Genomic DNA, 18,023 nt, shown 5'->3' with positions numbered 1-18,023 from the left:
ACTGGGAGCCACGCTGAGCGAGAAAGTTGCAGCACTGTAAAGTGCCAGTGTAGCCATAGCCTAAGTTTCCCATGCTGCCTGCCAATGCTACTTAGCACTGCACTGGAAGTGGGCCATTTCTCAGAGGTCAAACGGGAATGAAGTCTTATGTGTATTTAGTCCTTGGCCTCTTTGCCAACACTACCAGCAAGGGCACCAGAGTTAATACAAATTATGAGGCTAGTGTGGCATGGATATCTAACCACTGGGGAATTGAACTGAAATGACTTAACGCAACAGCCATTAGATGTTAACAACTTGCAGTCACTGCTGACCTAGATAGGGTCTGAACTAGTGAGCTGGGTGTGTGAAGTTCAAGTGGAAATTAATTCCCTCATTTAAAAGTGTTCAACTTGATTCCATGATACCCAAAAACCATGCACTCCTTCCTCTAACTCCATGAATTGTGTGTGCGCATTACCGTACACTACGCACTCAGATTTGTATTTTTTCGCATGCACGTACCTGGTTAGGTGCTTCGGGTGGCATAGGGGATGGCGATTTGGACTGGAAAGCATCCTGGGATATGAATCCAGAATCGTGGGATGACACGCTGGACAGTCTCATGGGCGCTTGCTGAGGCAGATTGGAGCTGCGATAGCGATAGTGTGAACTAGGTGAGTGAGAATGAGAGCCACTCGACCGGGAATCACTACTGTTAACGCTGTTCAGACTGCTGTGAGAGACAAAAGGAAAAGAGAAAGGAAAGGGGAGAGGGAAAGACAAGAGGAAGGAATGGGAAGAGACCAATACAGTACAATTAACACTCTACAGGTCTAGCAACAGGCAGCATAAACCAGAAAAGAAATGTTGATAAATAATTGGTAAAAATCATAAGAAGCTGCAAATATCCTGAGCGATCAGAGAGGGAAAATGGCATTCTGCATTACTGTGTGTTCTGCGCTCATTAGGGGCTGGGCTCTGACACTTACTCATACTGAGTAGTAAGGATAGCACAATCTGGCCTAAGGAATTCATTTCCCTAGCTTGGGGAGACAGTAGAACACACTCTCTCACACTCTCTTTCACTACCTAGGCTTTTACAGAGCTCCAGTCACTACAGTCACTAAGCATGAACAGTCTGTTACTGTCTCTAACTGATGGTCAGCAGAGAGAGTCTAGTTTAATATTACCAGCTCAGACATGTTAAATTCAGTGTAATGGGCCACACTGTTAAGGTAGTGGCCAGTAACATGTCTGCAAAGTTTAAAGGCACATCCAATAGCCTGCATCTGACTGGACAAAGCGTAAGTAGGCAGACAAACAGATGCAGTTTTTGGAAATGGCTTTGAAAATGAGAACTTATCTTGAGTTCTCTAGATCTTCTACAGCAGGTTTCACTGTATAAAAGATTTCTGCTGATAAACTGCAAACTGAAAGCACATAAGGTAAAGCTATACTGAGGGTATTTATCAAATGTTAGTGAGTACAGAGAGGGAAGAGAATTAAAGATCCCAGCTAATAACTGTGAAAAAGGCATAAATAACTGACTTCTGAATAATCCAAAAGAGAGACTGTTTTCAAAGTTCCAATAAATCTATGTTGCATTAATTATTTACCAGCCACATAGGGGTGCTTTTCAAGAGTTTCCTCTTGCCTCTTAAGATAACTTACTAATGGCATTAGTAGCACTCCCCAATGTAAGTATAGGGAATAACTGCTCAGACGGGTAAGCTCTCCCCTAATGATATAAAGGAAACAGAAAAGGTACCCACCCAGCTGTATGCTGATTCAACATGTATAACAATTTTTCTATTTAAAAATTGCATGTTAAAGTGTGCGCTTGGGACAAAGGTGGGGAGGGCTGTGTTGCTTGATCCAGACGCACAAAAGCTGCTGCTACATGATCTTATCACTTGAGAAAATAAAAAGCTGTCTAGGAATATACAATGTATTTTCAGCCATTTTCTTTTACAGTTTCAGGATATTGCATCTTTAAGCCCGTGTTCACTGCTGTACATATAAAATTATCCAATACACACACAAACACACGTACGTGTGTGTGTGTGTGTGTGTGTGTGTGTGTGTGTGTGTGTGTGTGTGTGTATATATATGGTGGATAATTTTATATTATATATATATGCATGCAGAGACAGCTAGATACATACATGAAGAAGTGCAATTTTGCTAGGTCTGCCATGCTACAGACTAAATTCAGCTCACGCAAAGGAGCTTACGATCCATTTGATTTGTAAGGTAAACCAAAAAGATAAGAGTATTAAAGGCTACAAAGATATTAGAGCAGAATACACAATAGGTATTCATCCTTTTTTTTTTTTCTTTTTTTAAGGGTGGGATAGTTAATTATTTAGACACCAAGGCACAGGGGCAACATGCTGATAAACTGTTTTACTGAAAGAAAACAGTTTTCCAGAAAAAGTAAAGACAGGATCCAACTATTCCAAAATACACTTTAGGATAGAATTAGACAGCATTAAGCAGTCTTGTATTTCACAGTAAAGCATTTCCATTTAACAGACTGAAAAAGTAATTGACAAGTACATTCTTCCCTTTCATACAATTTAAGCTAGTAGTGAATTACAGCTACTCCATGATCATTTCTTTATCTAAATCATCACAATATGATGTATTCATGATCAAAAAGGGTAACTATGAGTGAACAATTCAGTGCTTAGATTGGCTAATACAGTTTGCTCTTTCATCTACAATGCACTAAGCTGAACTGAATCTAACGTATCTTCAGCTGTCAGCCTCCTTGCATTCACTTATTTAATAGTGTCCCTCACTTTTCACGTCCTGTCACATAGTTAAATGGATAATGAGTAGTAGGGATTGATCTCATTATTAAAACAAAATACAGGCACAAATTTGCAACAGAGCCTGGGCTCTATTTTCCCCAAAATATATGAAAATGATATTCCCCTTACCTGCAAACGCTGGATTTTCTGGACATGGTGGTACTGGGAGAGGATGGAGGAGTTTGATATGACCAGCTGTAATCAGAACCTTTCAAATCTAAAATCACCTGGTGAAACAGAATTGATCATATAAAATGCTTTTAAAAAAAGCCATTTTCCCTCTCAAGAAAATACTGCAAACTTGCAAAAAGTTATTCATTAGAGGAATTTTCACTACAAATCTAGCGATATTCTTCTATTGATTTATACTTTGTGATCACCAAATTCATGCTTTCTATTTTTTTCGTATTTAGCTCTGGATGGATGATGAGCACAGACTAGTCAGCTTCATTTTTGGGTTCTGGCACGCTAAAACAATGCCCTTACTATTTGGGTTACTAACATGAAAGGGAAAGTTTAGATTTATACAAAAATAATAATAATTTTTTCACTTATTTACATGTAGTAACAAAAAAAATACCCTCGGGCCATGATCCTACAAACAGGATATAGAAGAGCAGACTCATTAAATTAAATGGATCCAATTCTCATTTACACTGCTGGATCAGTGTAAAGGAGTCAGAGTGAATAAGAACTGGACTCAATAAGACTACTCAAGTGTTTGTAGGGATAAGAGCCTAAATTCTAAAACTAGTTACTTATAGTATACCTATATGTGGGGGTTGGGTGTAAAAGTCAAATAACAGAATGCTGGGAATTATCTAGCCAGAGCAGTGCTGCTGTTGTCCAAGATGTTCAAAGGTACCTTATGGGAGTCAAGCACCCAAATTGAGTTTCCATGGGAGCTGGGCACGTAACTCCCTTAGTCTCTTGAAATGTCCAGCCTAAAATGTTACCATAACTACCTTAAGATTTGTTCCTGCATTTGTTTTTACAGTTCTATACATGCATTTAACACAGATACTTTTAAAGGTTCAAAAGAACATTTATACCAGTTTTTAGTTTGCAATTGCCAAACAAAGGTGGTGGAGGATGGAAAATTCTCCCCGAACAGCTTAATTCTAACTGTAGCCAGCAGCAAACTTACAGTGGGGCCCCACGATAGAAAAAAAGCCATTTCCCTTTGAAAGAGACCCCCAGCTCTGTGGCTGCATTATGTTATTTTCCAGCACCAACTGGTGAAACTGATTAATAAACAGCATTTTCCACTCAGTCCTTTTTGGAGCACAGTTGGTTGTTTCTTAGCTACGTTCAAAGTGACATTTTGGGTTGGTCTGCCACGAGTTCAGGAGACAATCGATGATTTACTTGATTTATCAAGTGGGAAACACTGTTTATATTAAAAGTGAAAAAGTTATCTTGCTGCACCTAGGCACCTACAAATATATACTCAAGTATTTTTTACCACTTAGAGTTAGTAAAAAATTTCTAATAAGCAGCCACCCTTCCCCCCACCCCCAAACACTGCCTTTTCTAGAATAAGAACTAACCTGTTCACTTGATGATGGCAATTTGTGAGGATCCATAGTGAGGTTTTTCAGGTCATCTGATATGGTTTGGAGATGCGTTATTTCTCCTAGCATTGATATTTCTTCTTCCTGAAGAGATTAAAAACGTAACAGTAAGGCTTACAATCCTCTTGGATTTTAAAAATTGACATATATAGACCATGATGTGCAACCTTTATCACTCCTCCTCCTGGGTACAACTATGTCAAACAATCAGTTACACCCTCATGTGTTTGTCCAAGAGATTATTATTTCCCATGGAAAAAGGCTGGAAAGTTCAATCTATAATTCTTAAGAACTAGAACCACACTGCAGAACCACACTCCACACTTTCTCGTCCATCCTCCCCGTGGAAGGAAAAGGCCTGGGTAGGGACCGTCGAATCGTGGAGGTCAACGAATGGCTACGCAGGTGGTGTCGGAGAGAAGGCTTTGGATTCTTTGACCATGGGATGGTGTTCCATGAAGGAGGAGTGCTGGGCAGAGACGGGCTCCATCTTACGAAGAGAGGGAAGAACATCTTTGCCAGCAGGCTGGCTAACCTAGTGAGGAGGGCTTTAAACTAGGTTCACCGGGGGAAGGAGACCAAAGCCCTGAGGTAAGTGGGAAAGCGGGATACCGGGAGGAAGCACAGGCAGGAATGTCTGTGAGGGGAGGGCTCCTGCCTCATACTGGGAATGAGGGGCGATCAACAGGTTATCTCAAGTGCTTATATACAAATGCACAAAGCCTTGGAAACAAGCAGGGAGAACTGGAGGTCCTGGTGATGTCAAGGAATTATGACATGATTGGAATAACAGAGACTTGGTGGGATAACTCACATGACTGGAGTACAGTCATGGATGGTTATAAACTGTTCAGGAAGGACAGGCAGGGCAGAAAAGGTGGGGGAGTAGCACTATATGTAAGGGAGCAGTATGACTGCTCAGAGCTCCGGTACGAAACTGTGGAAAAACCTGAGTGTCTCTGGATTAAGTTTAGAAGTGTGTGCAACAAGAGTGATGTCATGGTGGGAGTCTGCTATAGACCACCGGACCAGGGGGATGAGGTGGATGAGGCTTTCTTCCGGCAACTCACAGAAGCTACTAGATCGCATGCCCTGATTCTCATGGGTGACTTTAATTTTCCTGATATCTGCTGGGAGAGCAATACAGCGGTGCATAGACAATCCAGGAAGTTTTTGGAAAGCGTAGGGGACAATTTCCTGATGCAAGTGCTAGGGGAGCCAACTAGGGGGAGCGCTTTTCTTGACCTGCTGCTCACAAACCGGGTAGAATTAGTGGGGGAAGCAAAAGTGGATGGGAATCTGGGAGGCAGTGACCATGAGTTGGTTGAGTTCAGGATCCTGACGCAGGGAAGAAATGTAAGCAGCAGGATACGGACCCTGGACTTCAGGAAAGCAGACTTTGACTCCCTCAGGGAACAGATGGCCAGGATCCCCTGGGGGACTAACATGAAAGGGAAGGGAGTCCAGGAGAGCTGGCTGTATTTCAAGGAATCCCTGTTGAGGTTACAGGGACAAACCATCCCGATGAGTCGAAAGAATAGTAAATATGGCAGGCGACCAGCTTGGCTTAATGGTGAAATCTTAGCGGATCTTAAACATAAAAAAGAAGCTTACAAGAAGTGGAAGGTTGGACATATGACCAGGGAAGAGTATAAAAATATTGCTCGGGCATGTAGGAAAGATATCAGGAGGGCCAAATCGCACCTGGAGCTGCAGCTAGCAAGAGATGTCAAGAGTAACAAGAAGGGTTTCTTCAGGTATGTTGGCAACAAGAAGAAAGCCAAGGAAAGTGTGGGCCCCTTACTGAATGAGGGAGGCAAGCTAGTGACAGAGGATGTGGAAAAAGCTAATGTACTCAATGCTTTTTTTGCCTCTGTTTTCACTAACAAGGTCAGCTCCCAGACTGCTGTGCTGGGCATCACAAAATGGGGAAGAGATGGCCAGCCCTCTGTAGAGATAGAGGTGGTTAGGGACTATTTAGAAAAGCTGGACGTGCACAAGTCCATGGGGCCGGACGAATTGCATCCGAGAGTGCTGAGGGAATTGGCGGCTGTGATTGCAGAGCCCTTGGCCATTATCTTTGAAAACTCGTGGCGAACGGGGGAAGTCCCGGATGACTGGAAAAAGGCTAATGTAGTGCCCATCTTTAAAAAAGGGAAGAAGGAGGATCCTGGGAACTACAGGCCGGTCAGCCTCACCTCAGTCCCTGGAAAAATCATGGAGCAGGTCCTCAAAGAATCAATCCTGAAGCACTTAGAGGAGAGGAAAGTGATCAGGACAGTCAGCATGGATTCACCAAGGGAAGGTCATGCCTGACTAATCTAATCGCCTTTTATGATGAGATTACTGGTTCTGTGGATGAAGGGAAAGCAGTGGATGTATTGTTTCTTGACTTTAGCAAAGCTTTTGACACGGTCTCCCACAGCATTCTTGTCAGCAAGTTAAGGAAGTATGGGCTGGATGAATGCACTATAAGGTGGGTAGAAAGCTGGCTAGATTGTCGGGCTCAACGGGTAGTGATCAATGGCTCCATGTCTAGTTGGCAGCCGGTGTCAAGTGGAGTGCCCCAGGGGTCGGTCCTGGGGCCCGTTTTGTTCAATATCTTCATAAATGATCTGGAGGATGGTGTGGATTGCACTCTCAGCAAATTTGCGGATGATACTAAACTGGGAGGAGTGGTAGATACGCTGGAGGGGAGGGATAGGATACAGAAGGACCTAGACAAATTGGAGGATTGGGCCAAAAGAAATCTAATGAGGTTCAATAAGGATAAGTGCAGGGTCCTGCACTTAGGATGGAAGAATCCAATGCACCGCTACAGACTAGGGACCGAATGGCTCGGCAGCAGTTCTGCGGAAAAGGACCTAGGGGTGACAGTGGACGAGAAGCTGGATATGAGTCAGCAGTGTGCCCTTGTTGCCAAGAAGGCCAATGGCATTTTGGGATGTATAAGTAGGGGCATAGCGAGCAGATCGAGGGACGTGATCGTTCCCCTCTATTCGACACTGGTGAGGCCTCATCTGGAGTACTGTGTCCAGTTTTGGGCCCCACACTACAAGAAGGATGTGGATAAATTGGAAAGAGTACAGCGAAGGGCAACAAAAATGATTAGGGGTCTAGAGCACATGACTTATGAGGAGAGGATGAGGGAGCTGGGATTGTTTAGTCTGCAGAAGAGAAGAATGAGGGGGGATTTGATAGCTGCTTTCAACTACCTGAAAGGGGGTTTCAAAGAGGATGGCTCTAGACTGTTCTCAATGGTAGCAGATGACAGAACGAGGAGTAATGGTCTCAAGTTGCAATGGGGGAGGTTTAGATTGGATATTAGGAAAAACTTTTTCACTAAGAGGGTGGTGAAACACTGGAATGCGTTACCTAGGGAGGTGGTAGAATCTCCTTCCTTAGAGGTTTTTAAGGTCAGGCTTGACAAAGCCCTGGCTAGGATGATTTAACTGGGACTTGGTCCTGCTTTGAGCAGGGGGTTGGACTAGATGACCTTCTGGGGTCCCTTCCAACCCTGATATTCTATGATTCTATGATTCTATGCAGCAAATCTGTGCCTCAAAACTCATGCTCAATAAGCCATCTGTCTCACCCAGGAGATGCAGAAATCAAACTTTTAGAAAGACCTGTGCAAACAGAAGTTCAGTCCCTCTCTGCATTTGGAATGGGAATCAGAACTCCTAAGTGTATTCAGTGTTTGGCCTTAGGGATCTTATCCTTGAAACTAAGACACAGTGGTTGAACTTATAGTTTTTGCTGGTTTTGTGTGTACTTCCTTTAGATAAAGACATTACATAAATCTGAGATTCAGACTGGCACACAATTATGCCAAGGGCTGGTTTTGAGCTGACACAGTTTCAGGAATATGGCAAATTACCACAGCAATTGCTTCAGCTACCATGGCAATTTTATCCAGAACTTCAGCGTCTGCTATTCACTTCTTATTGCTTAGGCACCCTCCTACCTAACATTTAACTGTGGTTCTACTTAGGGACTGATGCCTTTCATAAGCAAGCATCAAGAACGTATTGCATATGCAACTATCCACAAATACACAAGTCTTATATAACAACATTCCATCCCTGGGCTTCAGGCAAACTCAACTTAAGAAAATATACTTAAACCTCTCAAATGAACTGCAAAGGGCCTTGTGTAGGTGGCCGATGCCATCAGAAAACTGTGTCAGAGCAAACTGGATAATCATTTCTGTATATGGGGGAGTTCGGGGGTCATGGAATGTACACGAGTCCTAGCAGAGTGAGGGAGGAAGGATACTTTTTAATATCCCATTTTAAAGAGAGGGAAACAGAATATGAATTAGTAACATCTAAAAGTTCATTCAAAACTTTTATTGCTAATTACTCTACATCAAAGTTACGTTCACCTGTCAGGGTTATTAATTTTAAGAACTTGAAACAAAAGACTTACTATCACAGGCCGTAGCATCGAGATAAAAGTACAGAAGCGACTGCGTTCTTCAATGAGGGCCTTTCTAACAGCCTGCTTCTCAGTTTCTTCAAGCAGCAGGTACTTATCATTGACATCTTGTAATGCACTGTCCAGCTGGGGCTGGATGTCTCCTCTTCCTGTACATGGGAAAGAATCATAAGTAGGTTTTGTTTGAACTACATGCTTACACAGAAGGAACTCTCTATTTTCAGTCAATATCACTGCCTCATTGCCTGACAAGGCTATTCATAATGTGAGGCTAATCAGCATTTTCTATAATTAAAATATATTTTCTTAAATCAAGTAGTTTACCATAATTTCTTTTTCACCTGGAAGAAGAAATACAACCCATCTCAATTCAAAGGAGGTTCCTTCAAGTTAGAAAGAGCAGATTCTGGTTTGTATTTCACATGGAGAGTGTAAGATGGCTGTATAAAGCCAATCTTATTAAAAAAAACCCTCAGCCATCCTCGTTAATGACTGTTGCTTGCAGGAGTTGTGAAGGTGCCAATCACTGACAGATTTCTCTCTCCCCCTACCCTCTCTGAGCCTAGTTCCTAGTTACTTTTGGTAGGACCACAAAAGATTCATGCACTAGTGATGTTCCTTAGGATCAAATGACAATAGGTGCTAATTACTGATGGTTAGAACACTGAATTCTCTTGTATTTCTAGAAGTAACTGGCAATAGCAAAGCTCAGTACTTACCATTCTACTAAGGTCAAAACCTTTTTATAAGTTATGCATAAATCCAGTAGCTTTTACATTTTTTTTTAACCTAAAACCAATCTACTAAAAGTAAAAGGAACAGACTTTTGTCAGAGATCTATCTATATAGTTGCAACAAACTCATTATGCTGAAGCTTGCTGCCACAGTAAGTATACATCAAGTTTCATCCTAAAACAAGTTACACCCTTGCGTACTGTCCACCACTCCAAAAAAATGGGTTTGTAATGAAAAGTAGCCTTAGCTATAGCATTACTGATTCACTGTTATAGTGCCAAGACTTTTTAGTACAACTTATTAGGTTCTGTAATATTTTAGACTCAGACATGTACATTTACCCTAAGCATTAAATAATGTGATGTCTTTTCTGAAAATTTTATGTACTTTGTATATTTCCATTTCCATCAGTGTGGAATGCCAAGGACTACTTGTATATTATATTTATGTTTGTTCATATTAGTGAAGCTCCTCCTCCCAGATTCATTGCAGCGATACTACCCATCACTAATTTTTGCATCTGTCTGAAATGTCGTGGGAAGACCATTTCCAGACAAGGTAACAGTTGGTTAGCATGTTTGGGTACATAGTTGCTATGTAGGGGCCTCCCCCCAACCCAAGCTAAGTTACTGAACTCCAAGAGAGGAGCAGAGCTTAGGACATACCCCTCTTCTCAGCATCTCCCATTAGCTGCTTAGGCATTTCCCTGCCTAGCATGCTGGCTTTTGTGTATCCTACTCTTAAGCACCTCTCTCCCCACATTCACCATATAGGAAGTGTAGGCACCTAATTCAGGTTTTCCGGATTCCCAATTTTTTCCAGTAGTTTCTAGGCACCTGTTAGGCATTGCAACACCTACACCCTTTGTGAAGCTGGCCCAGCATTTACATTTCACCCTCTATAGAAACCTTTTTTGTCTCCATCTACACCAAAGACTGCTGTATAACATTTTGTAATGTTTGGCTCAAGGATGGGGTTTATGAAATGGTGGCAGATGAAGAAACTAACTTGCCTTTTCTGGTGCAGCAAAATTTCAGTGGTACAAAAGTTGGCAGAGCTGCAATTCCTGGAAGCTGAAATCCTATTAGGGAACAGACCTGACAGAACATAGGATTTTTCCTTACTGTTTTGCAGGCCAACTTCAGAAGCTATACCTACATGGTCCTCTATAAAACAAAGACTACTCGATGTACCAGGTGCAAACGTACAATGAGGCCTATACAGACCAGAGACCACATGCTCATTTCACCTTGGACTCTCATACATTGGATGAGAACAGTTACTGCCAACCTTAATTAGAATAGAATTTGATATCTTGGTACAACATTGTTTTAGAGAGAAAGCAGAAGGCAAGGTACGATTGGGTTAGCCTGATGGCAACACATTACCATGCACATGATGAAAGTACACCATCTACGATGTATTGTCTCCTTTGGAGGCAGTGTTTTCCTTTCCTAGGAGGGAAGTTTATACAAAGGAGCATTTTGCATTACCTTGTAGTGATTCCTGGGGCCATTTTGGGAGTATGACTAACTAGATCGTACAGGCACCATGACCAGCTTCACTCCTCAACAAGGTCATTCGCTGAGACCTGAGGGCTTTTATGGTGAAGGTCAGCAAAGAAAATTCAAGTGAATGTCTTTTCACTAGTTGGTGCTGAGCAGGGCTTAAATTCAGCCAGAGCTGTCCAGAGCCACGTTCCAGTAAATGTTTTCAACCCCCCTATAGATTTTATAGCATGTTAGGGGGAATGGGGCCCCTCTGGTAAATACTCTATAAGAATTTAACCCATGGTGCTGAGACTTAGGATTTATTAAAGCACAATGTGTGCGATGAGCTCAGGGCTCCTGTTGCCTAGGGGTTGAAACCTAGAGTTTAAAATGGGTTGAAAAAAATATGTATAATTCAATTTCACTTGTTTTAGACTCAAGTCAGGAAGAGAAAACATTTAATAGATCTCTAGCTAACTGCACCTTCTATGTTTCAAACAACTAGCACTAAAGTGGTTGACCTAAAAGCATAGCCAGTATAAACTGGTGTAGAGATCTCTTAAGATGCATGTTTGTCAGTAAAGATTTACATAGAGATAAGTACAATAGGAGTTAGTTACTTCTGTGGGCTAGCCGAAGCTGGCACTGAATTACATGCCAGTCTCCAAGTTCTGTGGCTTTAATGATGTAGGACAGCAGTGAAGCTATGACACCAGCACATTTAGGGACAGCAGAGTACATATAACATCTTGAATGATCAAGTATTTTGAGGAGTGTGTAAAATTAAACTGAGAGTTTGCAGAATGAATCATTAATATACAATATATATGCTCTGTCAAAGTGGTTTGTAACAATGATAAGCTACCAAAAATATAATTATCTGATGCAAATCCAATCAAAGCTATAGGCACAGAGCTGGATTAATATTTATTGGGGCCCTGGGCACAAAGAATATTTGAGTTTCCCCATCCACCCCTCCCACCCCCACCCCCACCGGGCCCTGCCTCCTGCTCTTCTCCTTCTCACCAAGACCCAGCTCAGGCCAGAAGCAGAGCTGGGCGATGGTACGAGCTTCCCAGGGAATCTGGGCTGTTGTGGAGAGCCCTGGCACCTGCCCTAGACAGTGTGCTCCAAGGGGCAAAGACAAGGCTGCTCTTGGGCCCCCCACCCAAGGCAGGTGGAGGAGCCGAGGCTCCCCACAGTGGCTTGGGCTCTCTGGGAGGCTCTTACCACAGCCTAGGATGACCATACGTCCTGTTTTGGCCAGGACAGTCCCCTTTTTAAGCCCTACCCTGGACTTCCCAACTTTTTAAGCAAAACTGGGCCTTTATCCTGTTGCACTTGCCAGCTGATCATCAGGCTCAAGCCAGCTCCATGAAATCATGACAATGTATGTTAAGGCTTAAACTTATTATACGCTATTAAAAAAAATTACATTTTAAAAAAAATTATCAGTACATGTCTGCTGCTAAATTTTTAAAGAAAGTCAAGCCACTGAACTGGTAGAAGTCAGTGGATAAACAGCTGGAACTAGAATTTTCTGTAGTGCTAAACCAGGTTTGACAGCAGTGGCTGCTACTTCAGGAGCAGAGAGAATATTTTCTTCATTTCAGTTTATTCAGCTAGTGCAGTTCAGTCACTAGTTGCTTCAAAGTTAAGACACCAATGGGAGTTGAAAAAGCAGGGAAACTTGTTTTTCTCTTCCAATCTCTGAATAAAAACTAGATGTTAGAGTAGTGGTTCTCAACCAGGGGTACAAGTACTCCTGGTGGTATGCAGAGGTCTTCCAGTGGGTACTTCAATTAATCTAGATCAGTGTTTCCTCAACTTGGGGGTTGCAGCCCCCAGGGGAGCCACAGGGATGGGTTTGGGGAATCACAAGTGCAGGGCCGGCATTACGGGGTGGCAAGCAGGGCAACTGCCACAGGCCCCATGAAGCTCAGTTACATACTTCAGCCCCATCACCTGGGGCTTGGGTTTTAGACAAGTGAAAAACAGGCTCAAGCACCGCACTGAAATACAAGTTCAATATTTATACTCCAAACAATTTATTTTATAATTATATGGCAAAAACAAGAAAGTAAGCTTGTGTACTGACACACTTGTATTTTTATGTCTGATTTTGTAAGCAAGTAGTTTTTAAGTGAGGTGAAACTTGGGGTACGCAAGACAAATCAGACTCCTGAAAGGGGTACAATCGTCTGGAAAGGTTGAGAACAACTGTTTTAGAGGATGAGATCTATTAGTTCTAAAGCCCTGAAAGACATGGTGATAAGAAACAATCAGTTCAATTCACTAACTACAGATAGTATTTCCTCTGTTTAATAAATTAAGTTTAAATGCAAAACCTGTTTTTGATAAAACTGACCTTTTTTTTTTATGTATCCAGAACATTTAAGGTAATTTTATTTAAGTCATAAAAACAATTTTAAAATGCTGTTCTTGTGCATGGTAAATGAGCACAGTTGTTCTGCGGCACTCAGTTTCCCTTTGCCCAGGAACTCCACAATAAGTCCACTGAGGCCTGTGTCACATGCCAACACCCTTCTTGGGGAGTAGTTTATGAACATACAATATGCTCAAACAGTCCCTTTTGTCCCAGTATCCTATTGGGTACAGCCCCTCCTTTCTGAAGGTCTTTCTATTTCGCAGCTTCAAATAAAGTCTCTTTCTGAGGTCCTCCACTGGGTACGCTCCTCCTGCCTAAGGCCTGTCTATTTCCCTTTCAGTCGTCTTTTTCGGAGGTCTGGCTTCAAATTCCCCAGCTAACACAGTGCTTTCTAGCTCCTACTTCCTCTCATTCCCTTTGGAGTCCTCTGCGTTATCCAGGCCCCTTTCCTGACACCTCTGCTCTCTGGATTCTCAGGCTGTACCTCAAGATGACTTTCCCAATTGCTTCCCAAAGGAATCCTATCAGCTCAGCCCCAGCTGCTTCTCTCTACCTCCAGCTGCACTCCCCTGCTGCTCCTGACTCTCTCCCAGGAAACTCTCCAGGGTCCCTCTTTTCACAATCACTACTCCCTGCCTTATAAAACCCAGATACTTTCCTTTTTGATCAGCAGCGGCCAGTTGGCCACATGTGCTTATCTGCTGCCCAATTAACTGAAAGGAAAAATCAGTCAAAGGTGCCATCCCTTTCACCCCATGACATGCATTTTTAATAGAGTTTGAATCTCCATCCAAACACAGGTTGGCACAAATCACAAGTAAAATATTCATCATCATGTAGAAAATACAATGTGTTATTCATAACATAACAAAAACATAAAAATTGAGACTGATCTACGCACATGCAGAGAGTGTAATCCAGAGAGAAAATTGTGCTTTATTTATTGTACAGTGTGAAGAACTCTCTGATGTTTTCCTAGTGGGCAATGCATCTGCCTCGACTGAAACACCACAGTGCTAGCATGGACCCAGGGCAAGACTTCACACTGACTTACACTGGTGCAGCATTACCAGTGTGGACACACTCAATTGGTGTTTGACCAGCTGTGTCAGATCAACTGACTGATATTACCATCAGTGGATTTTTCTCAGACCAGGCTTAAGACTTTCACAACTTTTTTTACAGTAGGGTCTATAACTTTTAAAAAAAAAGTTAATTTAATAGTGGCCTGTGAAATTATAGAATTACCAAATTCCCCTCCCCGAAAAAGTAAAACATTAAAAATTATTGTTGTTTTTTTTGGCAAACTCTGATTTGAAACAGGGTAGATTGATTTAAATCAAGGCAATTTAAAGCACCAAGTGGAAAGCCTCAATTTAAATAATCAATTGTAATTCAGTTATTTTCTAAAGAAAGGTGCATTCTCATTGGTTGATATAACCATTAAACCATGTTGATTTACAACTAATGCTGCCTTTACATCAGATTTGGTACATATTTTTTTGCTACTTAGGAGGGTACACTAATACATTTATCTAAGCAACTATAGAGCTTAGTATTTTCAGATTCCTATTACCTGCACATTTTTAGTACGTTAGAAAATGGTGAAGGATATATTGCTTATTTACTATTATTGTGCCATATTTATAAAGCTTGACCTCAAAAGTTAGATGTTTTTCCCGATTCTCTCTTTATATAGAAAATCAGTTTTAACTCCAAGTTTTTGAAAGAGACTCACGGATTCAGCATATTTTTTTCTATTTAAATATTTTAAGAGATTATAAGTCATTTAGTGTTACAGTCAGATTTCATTTTAAATAGATTTTTAAAAAGAAAAAATATAATTTAAACGAACAAAATCAAAGAAATCAATTTAAATAAAAATATGATTTTTTTTAAAAAAAGATTTTTATCCACCCCAATTTCATATCATTCCTGAATAGACTCACATTTTCGGAGTCCTCATCTGCCTCTTGAGACAGGCAAGATGGTAACTTTCTGTGTCATTTTTTAATACCTTTCAAATCATTTTTATTTCAAGCAATTCGTTCCTCTTTGTAATTAGATGCAGTGATTAGAATACCATTTACATTACACTGGATTTTTCATTTCTATCAGACTGAGGATTATATTATTGACACCACAAAAGAAAATACCAAGTGACTATATTCTGAGAAGAATTCTGAAAATGATTGTAAGTGCCTTAAATCTAGACAGTAGCTCACAAATGTAAGTCTACCAAATGTAAAATATTAGTCATTAACTGAACTGCTGAAACTAATGAATGACTCTGTTTCAGAGAGCTGCTATAAAATGTTCAGCTGTTCCTCAAATATAATTGTGCATGGTGAAAGCCCTTGATGAACACAGAAATGTTAGGTTAAATTCATAGGTCTATTGGTATAAATGATGAAAGATGCACTATCTATTTCAATAGGAATCTACTGATGAAGTAAAATCAACTGATGGTGAAATTCAATCATCATTGTTTAAAAGTTATGTAGAAAAAAACCCTGCACTAATTACTTGGTGCATAAGTGACTTAGCTTATACTAATGTAACTCCACTGACTTCAATGGAGTAACACTCATGTAAGTAAGGAGTAACCAAAATCAGGCCCAGTGTATTTTAGCCCAATTCCCTTCAACACAAAGTTTCTTTAACCTCACACAGCTCTGGCATCATCTGTGCCTTTATAAAGCTCTTGTATTGCTCCTTTATGTAACCTGCCAAACCTATGTGGACAGGATGCATCCTAATGACTGTTCCTTGGACAGGAAAACTGTAGTGAATACCCACAACACAGAGCCTAGCCAGACAGCAGATTGGGCTTGTGATCTATGTGTGGCCTATCCTCTCTGCTCCCTGAATAAAAGGTTACTCACTTTGTGCAGTAACTGTGGTTCTTCGAGATATATGTCCCTATGGTGCACGTGCCTTTTGAGCCCTTAATCAGAGATTTTTCCATTAGCAGTTTCTGTTTGGCTCATGCATGCACTCTATACTTCATGCTGTGCTCCAAACGTACAGAGGGCTGCACAGGTGAACCACCTTCACTCAGTTCCTTTCCTATCCGAACGTCTAATAAGAACAGTTGAAGGCAGAGGGAAAGAATGGCAGGTAGTGAAGCATCCATAGGGACACTCATCTTGAAGACCCACAGTTATTGCACAAGGTGAGTAACTTTTCTTCTTGGAGTAGTTTTCCTATGGGTGCTCCATTTCAGGTGACTCCCGAGCAGTATCCTCACAGGGAGGAGGGAGCTTAATAATCAAGCCCAAGACTAAAGACAGTGCAGCAGAACCACATGCTGCATCAGATCTGATGGTGTGGACCAAGGCTTAGTGCTTAGAAAACGTATGTACTGAAGCCCATATAGCAGCTCTGCATCTCAGACACTGGTATGTTTTTGAGCAATGCTGTGGAAGTTGCTTGTGATCAGGTAGAGTGTGCTATGATCCTTTGCAGAGGCAAAACACCAGCTGCATCATAGCAAACAGTAATACACCCAGGGATCCCTCCCAACAATCTCTGTGATGAAATTATGGACCCTTTTAATCTTTCTGCAATGGAGACAAAGAGAGTAGCTTATTTCTGAAATGGTTTGGTTCTGTCCAGACTAAAGACCAATGCTCTTCGTATATATAACGTGTGAAGGGAAATCTCCTGCTCAGATTTATGTGGTTTAGGAAAAAATACTGGTAGAAGAATAGACAGCACCTCAGGTAAGAAATCTTACAGTCATAGGGAGACCTTATCCTCGAAAAATATCGTAAATGGGGGGGGAGGGCGGATCTGCCATCAAGGCTCCAATTTCCCCAACCCTGTGGGCTGACATGATAGCTACTAGAAAGACCATCTTCATAGGTAAGTGAAACAAGAAGCAGGTCGTCACAGGTTCAACTGGAGGGCCCATAAGTTATTTAAGTACTTGGTTGAGATTCCAAGTCAGAGTGGGATCCTTAACCTGGGGATAAAAAATAAGATTCCCCATACCCTTAATAAAATGACAGTGTGCAAAAACAGAAAATCCTTCTAGGGGGGAATGAAGAGCTGATATTGTTGCAAGATGAACCTTAACAGAGCTAACCGATAATCCCCGCCCCCAAATCCATCAGATAATCCAAGATGTCTGAGGGTGAAAAAGATTCAGACACAAGGCAGCAATGGTGACCCCGTCAGAAATGGAAGAGATTCAGTCATTGGCAAGTAATTTGGCAAGTAATTTGAGTTGACTTGACTCAATTTTCTAGTGTTTAGTAATACCCATTTGTACTCCTGTCAAGCAGGTGGATTCTAATCCCATGAACCATGCAGGAGTCATGCTTGGAAACAGAGAACCCCTAGATTGGGGTGAAGCACAACTCACGCTGGGAGAGATGAGGGACGGTCAGAAGCTTGAGTGCCAGTTGGACATACAGGTGAAGCAGGTCAGGATATAAAGCTTGCCTTGGCCAGATCATTACTACAAGGATAACCCTGGCCTCGTCCTGCCCAGTTTTGTTAATCACTCTTACAATTAGTGGTGTTGGAGGAAATGCATAAAACAGACCTATTGTCCAAGGTGTCTCCCAAAGAGAGGTAACCTAAGGCCTCC

The 18,023-nt window shown here is 41.6% G+C and overlaps 1 protein-coding gene across 17 annotated transcripts in view; it reads right to left on the bottom strand.

Annotated features, from left to right (window-relative positions):
• The window catches only part of MTSS1 (MTSS I-BAR domain containing 1), a 178,173-nt gene that overhangs the window by 16,510 nt on the left and 143,640 nt on the right, over positions 1–18,023 (bottom strand). For 14 of the 17 annotated variants that reach the window (XM_038389936.2, XM_038389940.2, XM_038389933.2 and 11 more), the window contains 4 exons: positions 8,804–8,961; positions 4,349–4,456; positions 2,928–3,025; positions 505–715 (listed from right to left, as the gene is read on the bottom strand). In XM_038389936.2, coding sequence (XP_038245864.1) covers positions 505–715; positions 2,928–3,025; positions 4,349–4,456; positions 8,804–8,961 — 575 coding nt within the window. The remainder of the gene's footprint in view (positions 1–504; positions 716–2,927; positions 3,026–4,348; positions 4,457–8,803; positions 8,962–18,023) is intronic. The other 3 variants (XM_043507363.1, XM_043507364.1, XM_043507360.1) reach the window with 1 other exon arrangement.

Source organism: Dermochelys coriacea, chromosome 2 (assembly GCF_009764565.3).
Source record: "Dermochelys coriacea isolate rDerCor1 chromosome 2, rDerCor1.pri.v4, whole genome shotgun sequence".
Classification (NCBI taxonomy): Eukaryota; Metazoa; Chordata; order Testudines; family Dermochelyidae; genus Dermochelys; species Dermochelys coriacea.
This window is presented reverse-complemented; position numbering and strand designations above follow the sequence as displayed.